At 45.2% G+C, this 21,156-nt stretch overlaps 1 protein-coding gene across 1 annotated transcript in view; it reads left to right on the top strand.

Moving 5' to 3' along the window:
• The window catches only part of NBAS (NBAS subunit of NRZ tethering complex), an 892,343-nt gene that overhangs the window by 412,198 nt on the left and 458,989 nt on the right, over positions 1-21,156 (top strand). The window contains exon 33 of the mRNA XM_030198850.1: positions 19,175-19,288. Coding sequence (XP_030054710.1) covers positions 19,175-19,288 — 114 coding nt within the window. The remainder of the gene's footprint in view (positions 1-19,174; positions 19,289-21,156) is intronic.

Consider the following 21,156-nt stretch of genomic DNA (forward strand, 5'->3'; position numbering starts at 1 on the left):
ACTAGTGAAAGCACAAGCAGAAGTAAAAATGGCTAAAGATGTAGAGAGAGGTGACAAGCCTTTTTCAGATATATTGGAGAAAGGAGAAAAGATAGGAATGGAATTGCAAGACTGAAAGATAATGAGAATGGCTATGTGGAGATTGATGAGGATAAAGCGAATGTGCTAAACAATTACTAACAAACTTCCAGAAATCATTAAAAAACAATTTGTTCGAAAAGGCATACCATAACGATCCAACCTAGTCACCTGAATCCTACAACACAATGGAACTTATACCAGATCTGGACAAAACTTAACTCTCCCTCCTTGACTATCTAATTCACTCTGTCACTTATGTAACTTTAATGCAATACCACTGTATTTCTCAAACCGGAATTGGCAGTCGCCATCACGGTACTATGTAAGCCACATTGAGCCTGCAAATAGGTGGGAAAATGTGAGATACAAACGCAACAAATAAATAAATAAATTACTTCTCTTTGGTTTTCACGGAGGAAAATCCTGGTGAAGGAATGTGGTTTGCTACTGAAGGAATATCTGAGAATGGAGTGGCTACTGCGCCGTTTACGGAAGAAAGAGTTTATACAGCTTGAGAATCTGAAGGTGGACAAATCTATAGGGCCAGATGAGATACATCCCCGGATACTAAGGGAGCTCAGAGAGGTCCTGGCTGGACCTTGTAAAGATTTATTTAATAGATCTATCGAGATTGTAAGCTCTTTGAGCAGGGACTGTCTTTTTGTGTATGGTGTACAGCGCTGCATATGCCTTGTAGCGCTATAGAAATGATAAATAGTAGTAGTAGTAGATCTTTAGAGATGGAAGAGGTTCCGTGAGATTGGAGACAAGCGGATGTGGCCCCTCTTTACAAAAGAGGAGACAGGGATGAAGTGGGAAACTACTGGCCAGTAAGCCTCACTTCGGTGGTAGGAAAAATAATGGAGTTGCTGCTGAAAGAAAGGATAGTTAACTTTCTAGAAGCCAAAGGGTTACAGGACCTGAGTCAACATGGCTTAACCAAAGGAAAATCTATCACGCATAGTGGGTGCATGTAAAAAAATGAAATTACCTCCTGGGTCACGCGGTAGCTGGTCAGTAGTTCTGAATTGGCATGCGTTGGGAGCACGTAGGCGCCTACGTGACTTAGTGAAAGGGCTCCTTTCTGAAGTAACATTAAATCCTGCAAAAAAAAAGCTTCTCAAAGCCTATGTGGCAAGCTTAGCAGCATCAATTCTGAACACACAAATATTAGTAACTGTACCTTTAAAAACGCAGCAGTGAATATATAGAATCACAATATGCTTCTTGATGGAAAAGCCAGACAAGTCAGACTCCTATGGGTCTACATATTTTCAATATTGTAATACTAGAGCCCAGTTAAGGAACAGGTTATTTAAATTAGTTTTCATTGGACCAAACTTGCTTTCTTTGTGCCATCACCATTCAGCTGGATAGGCAGTGTCTTAAAAGTTAGAGAATAAAGGTTTTGTTTTTGTTTTATTTTACATTTTATATCCCACATTATCCCAAGCAAATTTCGGTTCAGTGTGGCTTACATTTGAAAATACAGTGAGACAGAATAATAGAGTTCTGTTATATCCATGGGAGTAAGTAGATGGATATGTCTGAAACGTTTAACAAAGTTGAGATTAGTGTATATACCCCACTGGGCATTTAAAAGTCTTCCCTTTAATGATGCCGCAGGTTCGGAAATCATAGCCATATGTATAGACATGCACATACCAGAACAAGCATCCATACACACATTGCAAAAGTAAACAACAAGTTCTACAGAGTACGTCCAAAGTTTTATTTTTATTTTTTCATTTCCATCTTCCAAAATTCTAGGCAGCAGATGTACAGATCAATAGAACCCAAAGCAGTCCAAAAAAAGTAAAGTCAGAAATGACACAGTTTATACTTTGTTCAGCCACCCTTAGGATTCTCTTTCGATTTAAAAAGCAAAACCATGTGCATGTAAGGACTAGATAAAGATCCGCAGTTAAGCAGGCCAATGGAAACATCAGTTGACAAGGGTGGGGGCGCTTGAGATGCTCATGAAGAGCAGAATCACACAAATGCTCTTATATGAATTTACAGCAGCTTACAGGAAGGCAGAAAAATGTCTGTTGACACCCATTTTAAAAAGTAATACAAGTACAACTCAAATCCTACCACACTTCACCCTGGGAATATTTAGGCTGACCATATATAAAAAGTATGTGCTGATTCCTTGTGTCTCCTTGTTTACCTGTACATGTTTCTGCATAATTTTTCAGTATAATAGTCACATCGTTGTTATTTCAATGCTCTAATGCTTGTTTATTAGGTGTTTTCATTGGTATTATCCTGGCATAGTATTTTATATCTATACTATTTGAATGTTCTTCCATTCTGTCTGTTATGGTGTCATTTATATTGTGCTGACATTTATCATATTTCTATTATATGATTGATCTATAGTGCTGTTAAGTGTTTATATTTCTGATACTGTTTTATGTTAGTCCTATTACCAGGTTACAATTTCCCATTCTCAAGTTTACTTAATTGATCGTAATTATGCCTGTATTTGACCATTTCACTGTTATGATGTTAACAATGTTGCAAGTTCTTTTTTAAACTATACCTGCTGTAAGCCACCTTGAATGAATCTCTTCATAAAGGTGGTTAATAAATCCCAACAAATAAAAATTTCCATACAGAAGGCATGCCTTAGGTGTGAAAAATGCTTTGTAACATTATCCCACATAATATTTACTTGCCCAGCCACTGTATTGGAGTTGACAGTTACAGAAGCAAATTTAGAAATTATGCACAGCAAGTTCCACCAATAGTTAACATTTACTTAAAATACTTATAACCCACAAGATCTCAATTGTGCTCAGCAGATTACAAATAAAACATACATAATAAAAACAAAAAAATTAATATATACAGTACATAAAATGAACTTTAAAAATCAATACTAGATATTAATCCTATTCTTTTCATCTTTATTTGTGCCTTCAAATACATGCAGCACAATATTCTATTTATCAATGCTCTAAAAATAAATTAATCTCCATGCACTTGCCGTAATAAAATTCTCATTTAAACAGTTCTTAAGGTCAGTGGTAGGTTCTATATATGGCGCCAAAACCATGCTATTCTGTAAGCCGTGCTATTTAACATATTTACAAATGATATGGAAATCGGAACAATGAGTGAGGTGATCAAATTTGCAGATGATACAATATTATTTAAGGTTGTTAAAACACGTTCGAACTGTGAAATACTGCAGAACGACCTTAGGAAATTGGAAGACTGGACATCCAAATGGCAGATGAAATTTAATGTGGACAAATGCATGGTGATGCATATTGGAAAGAATAATCCGAATCACAGTTACCTGATGCCAGGGAACACCTTGGGGGTCAACGCTCAAGAAAAAGATCTGGGTGTCATCGTAGATAATACGCTGAAATTTTCTGCTCAGTGTGTGGTGGCAGCCAAAACATCAAACAGGATGCTAGGAATTATTAGGAAAGGGATGGTGAATAAGACCGAAAATACTATAATGCCTTTGTATTGTGCGTCCGCACTTTGAGTATTGCGTTCAGTTCTGATTGCTGTATCTCAAAAATGATATAGCGGAATTAGAAAAGGTTCAAAGAAGAGCGACTAAAATGATAAAGGGGATGGGTCTCTGCTCGTATGAGGAAATGCTAAAGAGGTTAGGGCTGTTCAGCTTGGAAAAGAGACGGATGAAGGGAGATATGATTGAGGTCTACAAAATCCTGAGTGGTATGGAACGAGTAGAAATAAATCAATTTTTTACTCGTTTCAAAAATACAAAGACTAGGGGACACTCGAGGAAGTTACATGGAAATACTTTTAAAACAAATAGGAGGAAATATTTTTTCGCTGAACAAATAGTTAAGCTCGTGAACTCTTTGCCGGAGGAGGTGGTAACGGCAGTGAGCTTATTTGGGTTTAAAAAAGGGTTGGGCAAATTCCTGGAGGAAAAGTCCATAGTCTGCTATTGAGACAGACATGGGAAGCAATTGCTTGCCCTGGGATTTGTAGTGTGGAGTGTTGCCATGATTTGGGTTTCTGCCAGGTACTTGTGACCTGGCTTGGCCACTGTCTGGAAAACAGGATATTGAGCTAGATGAACCATTGGTCTGACCCAGTATGGCTACTCTTATGTTCTTAAGTTTGGTGTGGTTTAGAGAATAGTGCTTACGCCTTGGAATCATTCCTAACTTTAGGCGCGGCCATTTGCACAACTGAAGCATGGTTCAAATGGGTGCATCTGCATTATTTGTGTATCCTCGTTATTCTATCACAATGCATGTTAATTTTAGGAATGCCCTCATTTCACAGATGACTCCCATTTCTGCACATAAAATTATTAAACGTGATTTAAAAAAACAAACAAACAAACAAACAAACAAACCCTATTCACATTGCTGTGTCTCCTGTATCCTCCAGACATCTCTTCTGCTCTCTTCCACTCCCAACCCAAAATCTGTCCTTGATGCAATCAGACATCTTTTCCTCCATCTGCAATTCAGCCTCACCCATACCCCCCTGTTACAGTCTTCCTTAAAGGTGGTCTTCTATTGATCTTTGATAGTGGCAGCATATATGCTGTTTACTGCCTGGTCTGAAGCTTTTCCTCTGACCTGTCCCACCCAGGCAGAAACAAGAAGTGATGTTAGAGGAGGCAGGATGGGAAAGCTTTAGAATAGGCCACAGGCACCATTTTTGCAATGCTGCCACTCCCAGGCCCAGCAGAAGACCACCTTTAAGGTAGACCAGGGGGAGTATTGAGAGGGGGGACAGATGCCGAGCCCTGATTGGGGGAAGAAGTGTGAGCTGTAGACCCGCAAGCAGAACTGGAGGGGTCATCAGTGGAAGCTATGACTGAGGCATTGCACTCCAGAAGCCACGAGAAGAGCTTGAAGTTGCTTGGTGGTGAATGGGAGGGAGAGAGATACTGGACCTTAGGAAAGAAAGAGAGATAATGGACCTGGAGGAGGAGAAGGAGTGAAGGTTGAGAAAGGGGAGAGGTGTTGGATCTGGTGTGGAAAGGAGGGAGTTTCAGTCCTTTAGGGGAAGGGGGATGGGATTTGATATACTGCCTTTCTTTGGTTACAATCAAAATGATTTACATATTATATACAGGTACTTATTTTGTATTTGGGACAGTGGAGGGTTAAGTGACTTGCCCCGAGTCACAAAGAGCTGCAGTGGAAAATAAATACCTTTAAGTGTGCGATTAATTGTGATTCAAAATTTTAATTGAAATGCAGCCCTAAAAAAAGAAATCTGTAACTTAAAACTACCAAGCCATTCCATTATTCCTTCAACTAAGTATTAAAAAAAGCTTGCAAATGCAAATTCGTTTTCAAAATCTTCTTAAACTGCTGCAAAGCAGTACAAAATTGAATGTGCCATTTGAATCTATTCCACTACATTGGACCTGCTATAGAAAAGGCACGTGGCTACGTTTCTGCATAATGAATTGTGTTCAGCACTGGTACAGAGTTTCCTTTCATTGTCCGATCTTAATTGGTGCATTCTTATATACCATTGTATCTTTTGGTTTAAATACCATGGTGCCACCTGATAGAAAAATCAACATCAAAACCTTATATTGTATGCGATACACCACAGGCAACCAGCGCAACTGCTTCAATATGTTCAAATTTCCCCTTCCCTAAAATCATCCTAGTGGCAAAAATTTGGGCTATCTTCAGTGCCTTACAATGCATTTTTGGTAAACCCAAAATTGTTTACCATCAATCTTCCATTTTGAGTGGTTTACCTCCAACATTAGAAATATTAAAACCACAACTTATACTTAATACTTAACGAGATATGGAAGATCATCACAAGATTTAGAAAGGCATTTTCAAAAGGATGTCCAAGTCAGAACATCCCAAATGGATGTCCATCTCATATGTATTTTTGAACAGGATACAGCCTGTTCCAGCCAGACCTTAAGAACAGGATTTTTGTAAAGCTAAAGTTAAAGCTTGGCTTACCTTAGCCAGGTTCTAGTAGCTTACACATAAGCAGGGGAGACGTACACTGCAGGCCGGCTTCTCTTCTTCCAGGTCCTCCCTCTTTTGTTCTGCCAGAGAGGGCTTTTAAAACTTCCTGCTCATTGTTGAATCCCGCCCACCTTTTTGGACAGCTTAAGATCCCTATTCATACTCTGGGTGTGCTTCAGCCTCTGTTATGGCAAGTGGCTAACCTGCTACATCAGTGAGGGAGTGTTTCTACGGACACCTACCACTATGTCGCTCACTCCCTCACACCTTGTATAATACTAGGAAGGTAGGAGTCATATTTTCCTACCTAGCAGGAAAAGGTAAGAGCTTCTCCTTTCCCAGAATGTGATCTAGAATCCAGATTCTTCTACTTAGCGAAATAGATCAGTTCTAAGAAATCTTATTGACTCTAGTGGCCAAATCAAAGTCCAAGGAAGCTACCCCTGAAGTTTTCCATAGGAATTCTGATTTCAAATTTTATTCACAGTAAACTCTATGTGCTGGTGTGATAGCGAGAATGTGCTTTAAAGGTTTTGGTAATTTTGTTCGACAAAAACCCAGAGAAGAAAGGGAGGTATAAGTGGCAAATCTCATGATGGGTAGCTGTGGTACATTCAGTCCTCAGCTTTACAGGTTTAGTAATTACTTTTCTGTCAGATAGGAGCATGGTGGTGGTAACAGTTGAAATATCAAAAGTTGAGGCCCTTTACCCTACTCTCCCATCTTAGGGATCAGAAGCCTCTGTAAAGCAAGTCTTGAACTGATATTTCATAGGAACCTGGTTAATCCATTTAAGGGTCCTTTTACTAAGTCACACTAACAGATTTAGTGTGTGAAAGTGATTATTGTGCGCTAAATGATAAGACAGCCATAGGAATATAATGGGCATCTTAGAATTTAGTAAACACTAATTGTTAGCACGTGCTAAATCCGTTAGTGTGCCTTAGTAAATGGACCCCTTAATGATAGAAGTCCCGAGAAATGTGTTTGAATTGTAAACCATGGAGGCACTTTTAGAAAATTTACTTGTGTTGAAAAAACAAACATATTTACATGTAAATTGCAATACACAGGAAATGTATATCCACCTGTGATGAAACAGTGGGATTCTAAGCCTGTGAACTGTATTGATTATTTCATGAAGTATATTTCTCCTAATTGGCCAGCAGATGGCGTTTGTTTTGTGTTTTAAAGCTGCTGCAGAAAAATTATTTTTCTTATCCAGATTAAGCTTGGTGAAAGGCAATCTACAGTACCATTGCCCAGATACTTTCAAAACTGGTGCCCTGGGCTGTGATTGGCCCTGGAGTTCAAATCTAGCAGGAGGTACTGGATTTTCTTTAGTCCCAGTTTGTGAGAACAGAGGAGAAACATCTCTGTCCTGAGACTCTTTTCAAGAGTTGTAAGCAGTTCATTTCCCTTAACTCCCCAGGTGCTACCCAGGTAGTAACAAAGGGGTTCTTTTACGAAGCTGTGGCAAAAGGGGGCCTGTGCTGGCATCGGCACATGTTTTTGATGCATGCCGAGGCTCCCTCTTTTCCTTTTCTTAAAGAAATAGCCGTGCGGCAAGCACTTACCGCCACCCATTGAGGTAGCAGTAAGTGCTCCCATGCTAACCCGGCGATAACCGGGCAGCGTGCGGCACTGCCTGGTAACCGCTGGATACACACTGGTGCTATAAAAATTGAAATATTTTTGCAGCAATGGAAATGGTGCACGCTACTACCAGGCTGCTGCAGTAGCCCGGTGGTACTTCCCTTTTAGCAAGTGGTAAGCCCACGTTAGACTTACTGCTGCTTCATAAAAGGGCCCCAAAATGTTTAGATTTAATATTGATGGAATCAGTTTTCAGATTCTCTAATCTCGCACACATTTCTTTAATGTCTTTGGTATTCACCATTAATTCCCTTTATACCACATGCAGCTGATCTTCTCATTGTGAAATTCAGTGCTCCATGTCCAGCACCTTTTCACCAGCATGGCTACATTCTGGTTTCTAATTACTTGGTCTTATCTGTTCACATTGATATCACTGGTCATGTCTCTAATCATTATGTGCATGATTCAGATTTTGGCAGAGAATCTCCTGAAATTATCCGGCTCAGGTCCCCCCACCCCACCCCACCCCACCTCTTCCTACTCTGAGCTTCTGCTGTTACCATCTTAGGAGCTACCCATGCTAAGTGAGCAGATTTATTTACTTTAACAACTGGGGCACTTTTCCTTCCTTTGTACCTGGGAAAGATGCTTTAGGGGTTGTTTCTTAAGGACATCCACATTTATAACTAACTTTCATAGGCTTTGGGCTCCAGTTTGAATGGATGTTGTTTGCTGTGTATTGGGTGCTCCAGTTGACACATCCCTCTTGCTAGCCTGCTTCACAATTTTTACTTCTTAACCATTCCTGTGTCAGGTTTTGATCTAAGTGTGATAGCTGAAATACCTTTTAGAATTTTCCACTGTATTTGTGCATTTGCCACCACTTACTCTTTGTTTGCTGTTCTGTTTTTTTTCTCTTGTTTTTGCACATACCATTGCTTCTTTCCCAGATATTTTGATGAATTCTTACTCATTCTTTGTCAAAATAGTTTGAACTACAGACTGATTTATGTTGACCTTTGTATATACACTCACCAAAAAAAAAGAGGCTAGTAAAGTTTGAACGCACGTGTAAATAAACACCACTTAATAACCATAAAAAATGGAAAAGAGTCCAATTAGTAATCTACTATAATAAAAAGCACCCTCAACGTTCTGAAGCTGACTCTGTGGCTTCAGTGAAGGGTTCATAAGTGTGTAATAATCCGACTCACCATCTCTCTCTGCCCCGCCCTCGCGTCAAAACATGATGACGTCGAGGGCGGAGCAGTGAGAGTGAAGGGTACGCCAACGCCACGTCACACGCATGACGGACAGTCACAACACCAGGAGGCGAAGTTTATCCTGGTGAGTGCCCATGGCTGCTTAAGCCACCTGCCGTTGCCTGTCAGCTGGTGGACGGGAGAAGCAGTGTGTCGTTAGGTTGACAGCGATTAGCACCTCCCCCCCCAGCACCTCAGCAGAGACCTGTCTGAATTTTAAAATTCGTACGGAGGGGGCATGGAACTAGAAGGGAGGGACGACAACCATGGAACTGGGAGGGAGGGGGGACCCTGGAACTGGGTGGGAGGGAGAGAGGGAGGAGGGGGACCCTGGAAGGGGGGGACCCTGGAACTGGGTGGGAGGGGGGGAACCTGGAACTCGGAGGGAGGGAGGGGGACGATGACCGTGGAACTGGGAGGGAGGGAGGGGGGACCCTGGAAGAGGGGGGGTCCTGGAACTGGGTGGGTGGGGGAACCTGAAACTCGGAGGGAGGGGACGACCCTGGAACTCGGAGGGAGGGAGGGACGACCCTGGAACTCGGAGGGAGGGTGACCCTGGAACTCGGATGTAGGGGGGGAACCCTGGCGCACACACTCATTCACGCACACACGCTCTCTCTCTCTCACAGACACAGTTGCACCCAGTCTCACTCTCTCTCTGTCACACACACACACTCACACATTCACTCTCTCTCTCTCTCACACAGTCACTCTCACACACACTCTCTCAAGCATACACACTCCGAGGAAAACCTTGCTAGCGCACGTTTCATTTCTTTGAGAAACGGGCCTTTTTTTTACTAGTCTTCAAATAAAGGAAGAAAAATGCCTCAGAAAATTAGTGTATTAAATCATCACATCTGTCTCTTTGGCTAAAAAAAACTTTCCTTATAATGACCAAGTCTAATGCTCAAAAAATATATTTGACACTCCGAATAAATAATAATTGTGTATTTGATTTCTACTTCATCATTTTTCATGAACAGTGCAGGAGGAAATAATTCATATCTACCAAAACTGATGGTGGACAGCTTTTTTTTCAAAACTGTGCCAGGTATCTTCACATTAGAGCAACTCATAGATGGTTTCTGCAGAGCAAGCATAAACAGTGAAAAAAACAAAACACTTGTTCCATATCATCATGCTGTTCAATCCATAGACTGATGGGTTGTGTCCATCTACCAGCAGGTGGAGATAGAGAGCAATCCTTTTGCCTCCCTATATGTGGTCATGTGCTGCCGGAAACTCCTCAGTATGTTCTCTATCTCAGCAGGTGGTGGTCACACACAGCAGCAGCTCTGGCTAGGTCTCCATGCCTAATTTTTAGGTTTTGTTGAGTACCTTGGGTTGAGGGCTCTTCTTGAGCAAGTGCAAACCTGGTGGTGCCAGGTCCCTCCTTTTCTCCCCCCTCCCGCTGGCTCCGTTGAAAAAAAAAAAAAAATTTGGACGTCCTTAAGGGCGTTTATTTCAACGTTTATTTAAATGTTTATTGCAGCTACTCACTGGGACACCAGTTCGTTACAGCTCGGAGCGAGAAGCAGGTAATTTTTACCTTTTTATAGCGGGCAGGGGGTTCCCCGATCGATCTCCACATGGCCTATGGCGTCGGAGGGCGAGGGCGCGAAGAATCGCTCCCCGGACCGCGTGTGCGCTTCTAGCGGGGATGCGGGGGTCTTAAAGTCTGATTCGCCCTTGTTGGGTGTCAGTTTGGAGGCCGGTCAGTGTCCCGGTTCTGCCTCCGGTGCGGCGGTTTTCCCCGCCATAAACGCCCATCCCCCGCTGCTCGCCTCCGCCATCTTGGCCGGCCACTCTGCTCAGACGACTTCTTCTTGGGCCGCCCTTGAGGTGGGAGACGTTAATGCCATGGCCGCCCTTGATTTGGGCGACGGCAAAAAAGCGGCTAAAGTTAAGCGCCGTTCTTCCCGCGCGGCTCCTTCGCGGAGTGTCGCGCCGGACGCCTTCTTGGATGCGCAGCATGTTTCTCGCCCGCTCTTGCGAGCGCCGGTTGAGGGTGCGTCTAGGGCTGTGACCCAGGCTGCTGAAGTGCACAGTCTGGGGGGTTTCTCCCCCGAGTTTATTTTGCTGCTGCATCAGGCCTTCCTTATGCAAAACGCTGCCCCTGCTCCCTTGTCCGATAAAGGGGTTGAGGCCCCCGGAAGTAAACACCCTCGGGTGGATTTCCAGGCCTTAGAGGACTCTGTCTCCTCTGATGTAGATGAGGGCAGCGTATCTGAGTTCTCACAACGGTCCTTTGGGGATTCCTTGGAGGAGACGGATTCCCGCTCGGATGGAGCGGATGACCCCTCTGCAGCGCGGATCTTTTGCTCAGAGGACTTGCCCAACCTGTTAATGCAGGCCATGAGCATTTTGAAGATTTCCTCTCCGGAGGACGTCTCTCCCTCAGCCCCTGTTGGCTCCGCCATTATGCTGGGGACGAAGCGCCCGCCTAGAACCTTCCACGTGCATGATGCCATGCACACCTTGATTTCGGCTCAATGGGATGTCCCGGAAGCGAGCCTCAAAGTGGCTAGGGCTATGTCCCGCCTCTATCCTTTGCCTGAAAGTGAACGGAGGCCTTTCTTTGGCCTACCGTGGATTCTTTAATCACTGCGGTGACTAAGAAAACGGCGTTGCCGGTGGAAGGTGGCACGGCCCTAAAGGACGCCCAAGACAGAAGATTGGAGGCGGCCTTAAGGTCGTCCTTCGAGGCGGCTGCTTTAAGTTTGCAGGCCTCAGTTTGCGGCTCCTATGTGGCCAGGGCGTGCCTGACGTTTGTGCAGCGGGCTTCCCCCTCGGATCCTTCCTTGAGGGCTGATTGGCCGGCCCTGGAATCGGGCCTGGCTTATTTGGCAGACTTACTGTATGATGTCTTGAGAGCCTCGGCTAAAGGTATGGCTCAGACAGTCTCTGCGCGGCGGTGGCTTTGGCTGAAGCATTGGTCTGCTGACCACGCCTCTAAGTCCCGCCTGGCTAAGTTGCCTTTTAAAGGCAAGCTGCTCTTTGGGGTTGAGCTGGACAAAATTGTGACCGATCTCGGCACGTCTAAGGGCAAGAGGTTACCAGAGGTCAGGGCTCGGGCCAGTGCTCGCCCCGGTAACTCCAGAGGACGGTTTCAGGAAGCCCGTCGGTACCGCCCGGGCAAGTCGGGCTCCTCTGCCCCCTCTTCCTTCAAAAGGAACTTCTCCCCCAAGCAGCATTCCTTTCGCAGAGACCGCCGTCCCGGAGGTGCGCCCTCCGGTCCTCCCCCAGGGTCTCGTACCCAATGACGAGGCCCTGGTCCATGGCCCAGTGCAGATTGGAGGACGCCTGTCCTCGTTTCTGGGCGAGTGGACCAGGGTAACTTCAGACACTTGGGTGCTGGAAGTCATCAGAGACGGCTACAAGCTAGAGTTCTGCCGACCCTTAAGAGACGGGTTTGTACTCTCTCCCTGCAAGTCTCCGGTCAAAGCTGTGGCAGTGCAGCAGACCTTGGACAATCTGATCCGCCTGGGTGCGGTCGTTCCGGTGCCAGAAAATCAGCTTGGCAAGGGACGTTACTCCATTTACTTTGTGGTACCAAAGAAAGGAGGTTCTGTACGGCCTATCCTCGACCTCAAAGGGGTCAATCGGGCCTTGAAAGTTCGGCACTTTCGCATGGAGACTCTCCGCTCTGTAATAGCGGCAGTGAAGGCAGGGGAGTTCCTGGCATCCTTGGACTTCAAGGAAGCGTACTTGCATATTCCCATCTGGCCTCCTCATCAACGCTTTCTGCGTTTTGCAGTCCTGGGCCGACACTTCCAGTTCAGAGCCCTCCCGTTCGGGTTGGCTACTGCTCCGCAGACCTTCTCCAAAGTAATGGTGGTCATCGCGGCCTTCCTGCGAAAGGAAGGAGTACAAGTCCATCCTTATCTGGACGACTGGTTGATCCGAGCCCCCTCTTATGCAGAGTGCGGCAAAGCTGTGGACTGGGTGATTGCTCTTTTGAGCTCCCTGGGGTGGATCATCAACTGGGAGAAAAGCCAGCTGCGCCCGACTCAGTCCCTGGAGTATCTGGGAGTTCGATTCGACACCCAAGTGGGCAGAGTGTTCCTGCCGGACAATCGGATTGTCAAACTTCAGGCTCAGGTGGACCAGTTCCTAGTAGCCTCTCCTCTTCGGGCTTGGGACTATGTGCAGCTGTTGGGCTCTATGACGGCCACGATGGAAGTAGTGCCCTGGGCCAGGGCTCATATGAGACCACTTCAACACTCTCTGCTGCAGCACTGGACTCCGGTGTCGGAGGATTATGCTGTGCGCCTTCCCTTGGACCCAGCAGTGCGCAAGGCGCTGAGCTGGTGGCTGAAGACAGACAAGTTGTCTGCAGGAATGCCTCTGGTGACCCCGGAGTGGATTGTCGTCACGACGGACGCCTCTTTGACGGGCTGGGGAGCCCACTGTTTGGGAAGGACAGCGCAGGGGCTCTGGTCTCCTGCAGAGGCAAAGTGGTCTATCAACCTCCTGGAACTCAGAGCCATTCGGTTGGCGCTTTTGGAGTTCCTCCCGGTACTGGCGTTGAAGCCAGTACGGGTCCTGTCGAGTACGGGTCCTGTCGGACAATGCCACGGCTGTGGCCTATGTCAATCGCCAGGGAGGTACCAAGAGTGCCCCTCTAGCCAAGGAGGCCATGAATCTATGCCAGTGGGCGGAAGCGAGCCTGGAACAGCTGTCAGCGGCCCACATTGCCGGAGTCATGAATGTCAAGGCGGACTTTCTCAGTCGCAATACCTTGGATCCCGGAGAGTGGCAGTTATCGGCTCAGGCGTTCTTGGACATCACGAAGCGCTGGGGCCAGCCGAGCCTAGATCTGATGGCGTCATCGGCCAATTGCCAAGTGCCGCGCTTTTTCAGCAGAGGACGGGACCCTCGATCCCTGGGAGTAGATGCTCTTCTCCAACAGTGGCCGACACAGGAGCTTCTGTATGTGTTCCCGCCCTGGCCCATGTTGGGCAGGGTGCTAGACCGGGTGGCAAAGCATCCGGGCCGGATAATCCTGGTGGGTCCGGACTGGCCCAGACGTCCCTGGTATGCGGACTTGATCAGGCTCTCAGTGGACGATCCTCTGTGGCTGCCAGTGGAGCAGGGCCTGTTGCATCAGGGTCCCGTGATGATGGAGGATCCCTCCCCCTTTGGTCTTACGGCCTGGCTATTGAGCGGCAGCGTCTGAGGAAGAAGGGCTTCTCAGACAAGGTCATCGCCACTATGCTGAGAGCGAGGAAGCGCTCTACTTCTACTACTTACGCCAGGGTTTGGCGTACCTTTGCAGCGTGGTGTGAAGCGGGCTCACTTTCTCCCTTCACTGCTCCAATTTCTTCAGTGTTGGCGTTCCTGCAAGAAGGTCTGGAGAAAGGCCTGTCGCTCAGTTCCCTTAAAGTCCAGGTAGCGGCTCTGGCTTGCTTCAGGGGCCGCCTGAAGGGTGCTTCCCTGGCTTCGCAGCCAGATGTGGTGCGTTTTCTCAAGGGAGTTAATCACCTGCGCCCTCCTCTGCACTCAGTGGTGCCTGCGTGGAATCTCAACCTGGTGCTAAGAGCCTTGCAGAAGCCGCCTTTTGAACCCTTGTCGAGGGCATCTCTGAAAGACCTGACGTTGAAAGCAGTCTTTTTGGTGGCTATCACTTCAGCCAGAAGAGTTTCCGAGCTCCAGGCACTCTCATGTCGAGAGCCTTTTCTGCAGTTCACTGAGGCAGGAGTGTCTATTCGCACAGTGCCTTCCTTCCTGCCCAAGATTGTTTCTCGCTTCCATGTGAATCAGCAGCTCTGTCTCCCTTCCTTTCGTAGGGAGGACTACCCAGAGGAATACTCTGCTCTCAAATATCTGGATGTGAGACGAGTCATCATCAGATACTTGGAAGTGACCAATGATTTCCGGAAGTCGGATCATCTGTTTGTCCTGTTTGCAGGTCCTCGTAAGGGTCTGCAGGCTGCTAAGCCTACAGTGGCAAGATGGGTCAAGGAAGCCATTGCAGCGGCTTATGTGGCCACGGGGAAGGTGCCGCCTATCCAGCTGAAGGCTCACTCCACTAGAGCTCAGGCGGCCTCGATGGCAGAGGCCGGGTCCGTCTCCTTGGAAGAGATTTGCAAGGCGGCAACTTGGGTATCGGCCCATACCTTCTCCAGGCATTACCGCTTGACTGTGGCTGCTCGGGCGGAGGCCCGGTTTGGCGCTTCAGTGTTGCGGTCAGGGATTTCAATGTCTCGCCCTGGGTGAGTACTGCTTCGGTACATCCCACCAGTCTATGGATTGATCAGCATGATGATATAGAAGGTAAAATTATGTATCATACCTGATAATTTTCTTTCCATTAATCATAGCTGATCAATCCATAGCCCCTCCCAGATATCTGTACTATTTATATTCTGGTTGCATTTCAGGTTCAAGTTTAGTCTTCAGTTCCTGTTCAGGAGGACTTCGTGTTCAAGTTTTTTCAATTGGATTCTTCAAGAATTGAGACGAGTTTGTGTTACAGTGAGCTGCTGCATTCCTCTCCACTCCGTTTTACGGGGCTGGATTGAGACTTAAATTCTGCCGGCGCTCCCTCCCGCTTCGTGCGGCTGTAGGGCAGCTTTGTACCCCTCCCGCTTCGGCGGTGTTAGGGTCAGTCAGCTCCTCCCGCAGTTGCGGTTGCAGGATAAGCCAGATCCCCCCGCATCGGCGGGTGTGGTGTCCCTCCCCCGCTCCGCGGGGATGAGCTGGACGGATTCCCCTCCCCCACTTGTGTGGGGATGAGCTGGGTTAATTCCCCTCCCCCATTTCGGCGGTGGTGAGCTGGGCAGAGTGTCCCTTTGTGGGTGTAATTCTCTAAGTGCTGAGTCCTGCGGATGGAGCTTGGATATCGACATACTGAGGAGTTTCCGGCAGCACATGACCACATATAGGGAGGCAAAAGGATTGCTCTCTATCTCCACCTGCTGGTAGATGGACACAACCCACCAGTCTATGGATTGATCAGCTATGATTAATGGAAAGAAAATTATCAGGTATGATACATAATTTTACCTTCCTTGCTACCTCTGTAACCCCACAACATGGTGCTGGTGTTGAAATAAATACCGGGATCTGTATGAAAGGGCAGTTCTCATACTATCTGCATTGGGACAATAATACAGTACACTGTGCAGCAATTTACAATGAGAAAGTTCTTGCACACTTTAATTTGGAAATTTGCCACAGGTTCAAAGTACTTGGGAACTTTGCATAAGTACTTAAGTATTGCCTTACTGGGAAAGACCAAAGGTCCATCAAGCCCAGCATCCTGTTTCCAACAGTGGCCAATCCAGGTCACAAGTACCTGGCAAGATCCCAGGTACTTGTGACCCCTTTGTCACAAGTACCTGGGATCCTATTGGGCTCATTTTCGAAAGAGAAGGGCGCCCATCTTTCGATGCAAATCGGGAGATGGACGTCCTTCTCAAAGGGTCGCCCAAATCGGCATAATTGAAAGCCGATTTTGGGCGCCCTCAACTGCTTTCCATCACGGGGACGACCAAAGTTCCCAAGGGCATGTCAGAAGCATAGTGAAGGCAGGACTGGGGCGTGCTTAACACATGGGCGTCCGCGGCCGATAATGGAAAAAAGAAGGGCGTCCCTAACGAACACTTGGGCGACTTTACTTGGTCCTTTTTTTTTACGACCAAGCCACAAAAATGTGCCCTAAATGACCAGATGACCTCCCTCTACTCCCCCAGTGGTCACTAATCCCCTCCCACCCTAAAAAAATGTTAAAATATTTTTTCCATCCTCCATGCCAGCCTCAAATATCATACCCAGCTCCATGACAGCAGTATGCAGGTCCCTGGAGCAGTTTAAGTGGGTACTGCATTGCACTTCAGGCAGGCTGACCCGGCCCATCCCCCCCCTACCTGTTAAACTTGTGGTGGTAAATGTGAGCCCTCCAAAACCCACCACAAACCCACTGTACCCACATGTAGATGCCCCCCTTCATTCCTAATGGCTATGGTAGTGGTGTACAGTTGTGGGGAGTGGGTTTTGGGGGACTCAGCACACAAGGTAAGGGAGCTGTGCACCTGGGAGCTTTTTCTGAAGTCCACTGCAGTGCCCCCTAGGGTGCCTGGTTGGTGTCCTGGCATGTGAGGGGGACCAGTTCACTACGAATGCTGGCTCCTCCCATGACCAAAGGGCTTGCATTTGGTCATTTCAGAGATGGGCGTCCTCTGTTTTCATTATCACCGAAAATCGGGGACGACCATCTCTAGGGATGACCATCTCTAAGGTCGACCTAAATGTGGAGATTTGGGCGTCCCCGACCATATTATCGAAACGAAAGATGTCCGCCCATCTTGTTTCGATAATACGGGTTTCCCCGCCCTTTCATGGGGTTGTCCTGCGAGGTTGCCCTCAGGAAAACTTGGGCACTCCGTTCGATTATGCCCCTCCACGTCTCTGCTTTTAGTACAGGAATGTGTGTAGATTTGAAAATGCAGTCTATGAATATTGTTTTCCTCCAGTGACATAAATACGCTCTGGCAATACCTTTTGGAAATGCAACTAAAAGCAAATATGCATACTTCTAACTGTATTGAGGGAGAACAGTTTTCAGAAGACAATTTATGTGAGTAAATCATCACTCAAACATATAAATGAATTGTCCTCCAAATGTATTATTTCTTGGTCTCATTTTAGTAAAAAAATGTTTCGGATGAAAATGCAGGCGCTATGTGTCTGCTGCTTGCCTTGTCGGTAGCAATTACTGAAGGCCTTGAAGGAGCTGCTCTAGCTATTGCAATATTCTTTTAGTGGAAGGAAAATAGGATAAGTAAAATTATCTAGGGAATGAGTAGTACTGCTGAAAAGACTCCTCTCCTATTCCCCTTAAACCATCTAATAGCTGGAATTGGTACTTCTTTCCAGGTCTAGCCCTCTGGTGTTATGTGAGAAGGGAATTACTAAGGGCCCCTTTTACTAAGCTGCATGGGCGCCGACACGCGCCCAACATGCGTCAATTTTCAGTTACCGCCCGGCTACTGCGTTTGTCTTGTGGTAATTTCATTTTTGACACACGTCCACTACGTGTGCCAGAAAATATTTTTATTTTCTGGGACGCGGGTGGTAATAAGCTTTTTACGCGTGTAGACCATTACCACCCGATTACCATGTGAGACCTTACAGCTGGGTCAATGGCTGGTGGTAAGTGCTCAGACCCAAAATGAACGTGCGGTAATTTGCTTTTTGACGCACGTCCATTTTCGGCAAAAATTTAAAAAGGCATTTTTTACAGGTGCGCTAAAAAATGATTCTGTGTGCACCCAAAGCATGCATCTACACTACCGCAGGCCATTTTTCAGTGCGCCTTTGTAAAAGGGACCCTAATTTTTTGTTATATGTTAGATGAAAGCGTTCCAGGCTGGAAGTGTTAGACCAGGGGTTCTCAACTCAGTCCACAGACACATCCAGCCAGTCTGGTTTTCAGGATACCCACAATGAATATGTATGAGATAAATTTAAATGATTTACCTCAGTTGTATGTAAACTTATCTCATACATATTCATTGTGGGAATGCTGAAATCCTGACTGCCTGGATGTGTTTGTGAGCTGAGTTGAGAACCCCTGGTGGCATGACTGCTGTAAAAAATGAAAAAGCGGTAAACAGTATAATTAAAAAAATATAAAATTGGAGGTCAGTATTTAAAAGCACCTGTCTGAAAACAGCAGTTGCTATCTGGATAAATGCTGCTGGCTGAGATATTTAGATGCACCAAATATCCTTACAGTGTCTCTGAACATCTATACAGTCTACCTCTGCATTATGTGGATAGTGCCAGGGTGGTCCTGGAACTTATCCTCATAGTGGCAATATTTGGTCTCATATGTAAATTATTTAGAAGGCTGTCCTAAATTATCCAGATAGCAGAGTGAATATTGCCACTATCAGGTTAAGTTCTAGCGCTGACCACCTCATTTGGATATTGAGTTCTGAGTGCTGACTGCTATCCAGATGATGGTGCTAAGTGTATGGATATCTTTTTGAACATCACAGCCAGCATTTAATAGAAACGTTGACCACAGTGGCTGAATGTTGACCCCAGTGTTTCCATTTCACATCATATATTTTTTCTTGCATTAATACGTGGTTTTGAAATGTTTTGATTATAACAACAGACAGTTGATAGCTCTGTACTTGAGAATTTAGAGTTTTAGCATATAGCAATATAGCTGTTTTGTTTTATAGTATTAACTATTTTTCTGTGGCATTGAAAGTCATAACAAACATCTGTGCTGTTACAAATTGCTTTTAGGAGACGACGAGGCAGAAAGAAAGGGACAGGTACTGACCCTTTTAGCAGAACAAGCTCTTCATTTCCAGGACTATCGAGCAGCTAATATTCACTGCCAAGAACTTATAGCCACAGGTGATGTATAAAAGTTAACTAGTATTATTCACTGCATGTCTTACATTGTTTAAGATGCCAGATTTATGACCCAGAATTTATTTATTTATTCATTCATTAATATATAGACTAAACATCTGCCTCAAAATAGGGTCTAATTAAAGCTTCTTAGCCATGTAGCTCTTGAGCCAAAACGGGATATAGGATTCCAGAATTCTATATTATGTTGGCACTGGAATACATATTAAGCATCTGTGCTGCACTCCTCACTTGGTGTCATTCCATCCATGAAATTTCAACAGATGGGTCTACCATTTTGTTTTTTTCTATTTTTTCCCCCCTGATTTCTTATGAATGAACTGAAATCCTTTTTGGCCAAACCTAGAGATGTGCACTCTATCTTTAAATTGTGTGGTGCCCTATCTTGCCAAAAGGGGTTTCTGCTGCTATATTCAATTATAGTTTTTATAGCACTGAGGCTGTAGAATGTCCAGTGTTTTGCATAATGATTTAGAAAAGTTGATGAGCTTGTTGCAGTATTTTCTGATGTAGAAATCTTGTTGCATGATCCACAATCGAATATTAATGATGTGATTATATTGTGATTGCAGAGTGTGGCCTTAGAAAGTAGCATATTCTCCTTTTTTTATATATATAAAAATATCTGAACTTTTCAAATCATGGTAATTCTTATCCATGGAGTCTTCCAAACATATCACTTCCCAGTACCTCTGAACCTCCAACAAATATAGTGAGGAGTATAACCTGCAGAAGAAAGGAGATGTTGATGCCCCTCTGAAAGTCGTTGGTGAGGCCCCACTTGGAGTATTGTGTTCAGGTTTGGAGGCGGTATCTTGCTAAAGATGTAAAAAGACTGGAAGTGGTGCAAAGAAAAGCTACAAAAATGGTATGGGATTTGTATTACAAACCGTATGAGGAGAGACATGCATACCTTGGAGGAAAGGAGAAACGAGTGATATGATACAGATGTTCAGATATTTGAAAGGTATTAATCCGCAAATGAACCTTTTCCGGAGAGGGGAAGGCGGTAGAACTAGAGGACATGAATTGAGGTTGAAGGGGGGCAGACTCAGGAGTACTGTCAGGAAGTATTTTTTCATGGAAAGGATGGTAGATACGTGGAATGGCCTCCCGCGGGAGGTGATGGAGATGAAAACGGTAATGGAATACAAACATGCGTAGGATAAAACACAAAGGAATCCTGTTTAGAAGGAATGGATCTACGGAATCTTAGCAGAGATTGGGTGGCGCCACCAGTAATTGGGACGCAAAACCGGTGCTGGACAGACTTCTACAGTCTACACCCTGATCGTAACTGAATAGATATGGGTGGGCTGGAGTGTAAATTTTAAGGGGTTTCGATGTTAGCTTCAGAACTTTTAGTACAAGAACAGTGCAGAGCAGACTTTTATGGTCTGTTCCCTGAGAAAGGCAAGGATAAATTAAACTCGAGTATACATATAAAGTATCACATACCATGTAAAATGAGTTTATCTTGTTGGGCAGACTGGATGGGACTGTTCAGGACTTTATCTGCCGTCATTTACTATGTTACTATATATATATAAGGAAGCCAAGCGTAGCTACTATGTTTGCCATGAAGATAAGTTATAATTGACAATATTTTAATCCTTATTCATTGGCTATGTTGCAGTGACTAGCAAATATTAGATGATTTTTAAGCCTATGTTTAAATGCCTACAAAATAATTCAATAGGATTTGTATTATAGTCAGTGACAATTGGTATCTTGATACAATTCTAGATCTATTTTTTTCTAATGCTGTCTTGTGATTTTTATACATACTGCTCTGTATAATAGTAACAGTAAAAAGTCAAGCTAAAAAGGTCCTTTATTTTCTTACTTCA

This window comes from Microcaecilia unicolor, chromosome 3 (genome assembly GCF_901765095.1).
Source record: "Microcaecilia unicolor chromosome 3, aMicUni1.1, whole genome shotgun sequence".
Taxonomy (NCBI): Eukaryota; Metazoa; Chordata; class Amphibia; order Gymnophiona; family Siphonopidae; genus Microcaecilia; species Microcaecilia unicolor.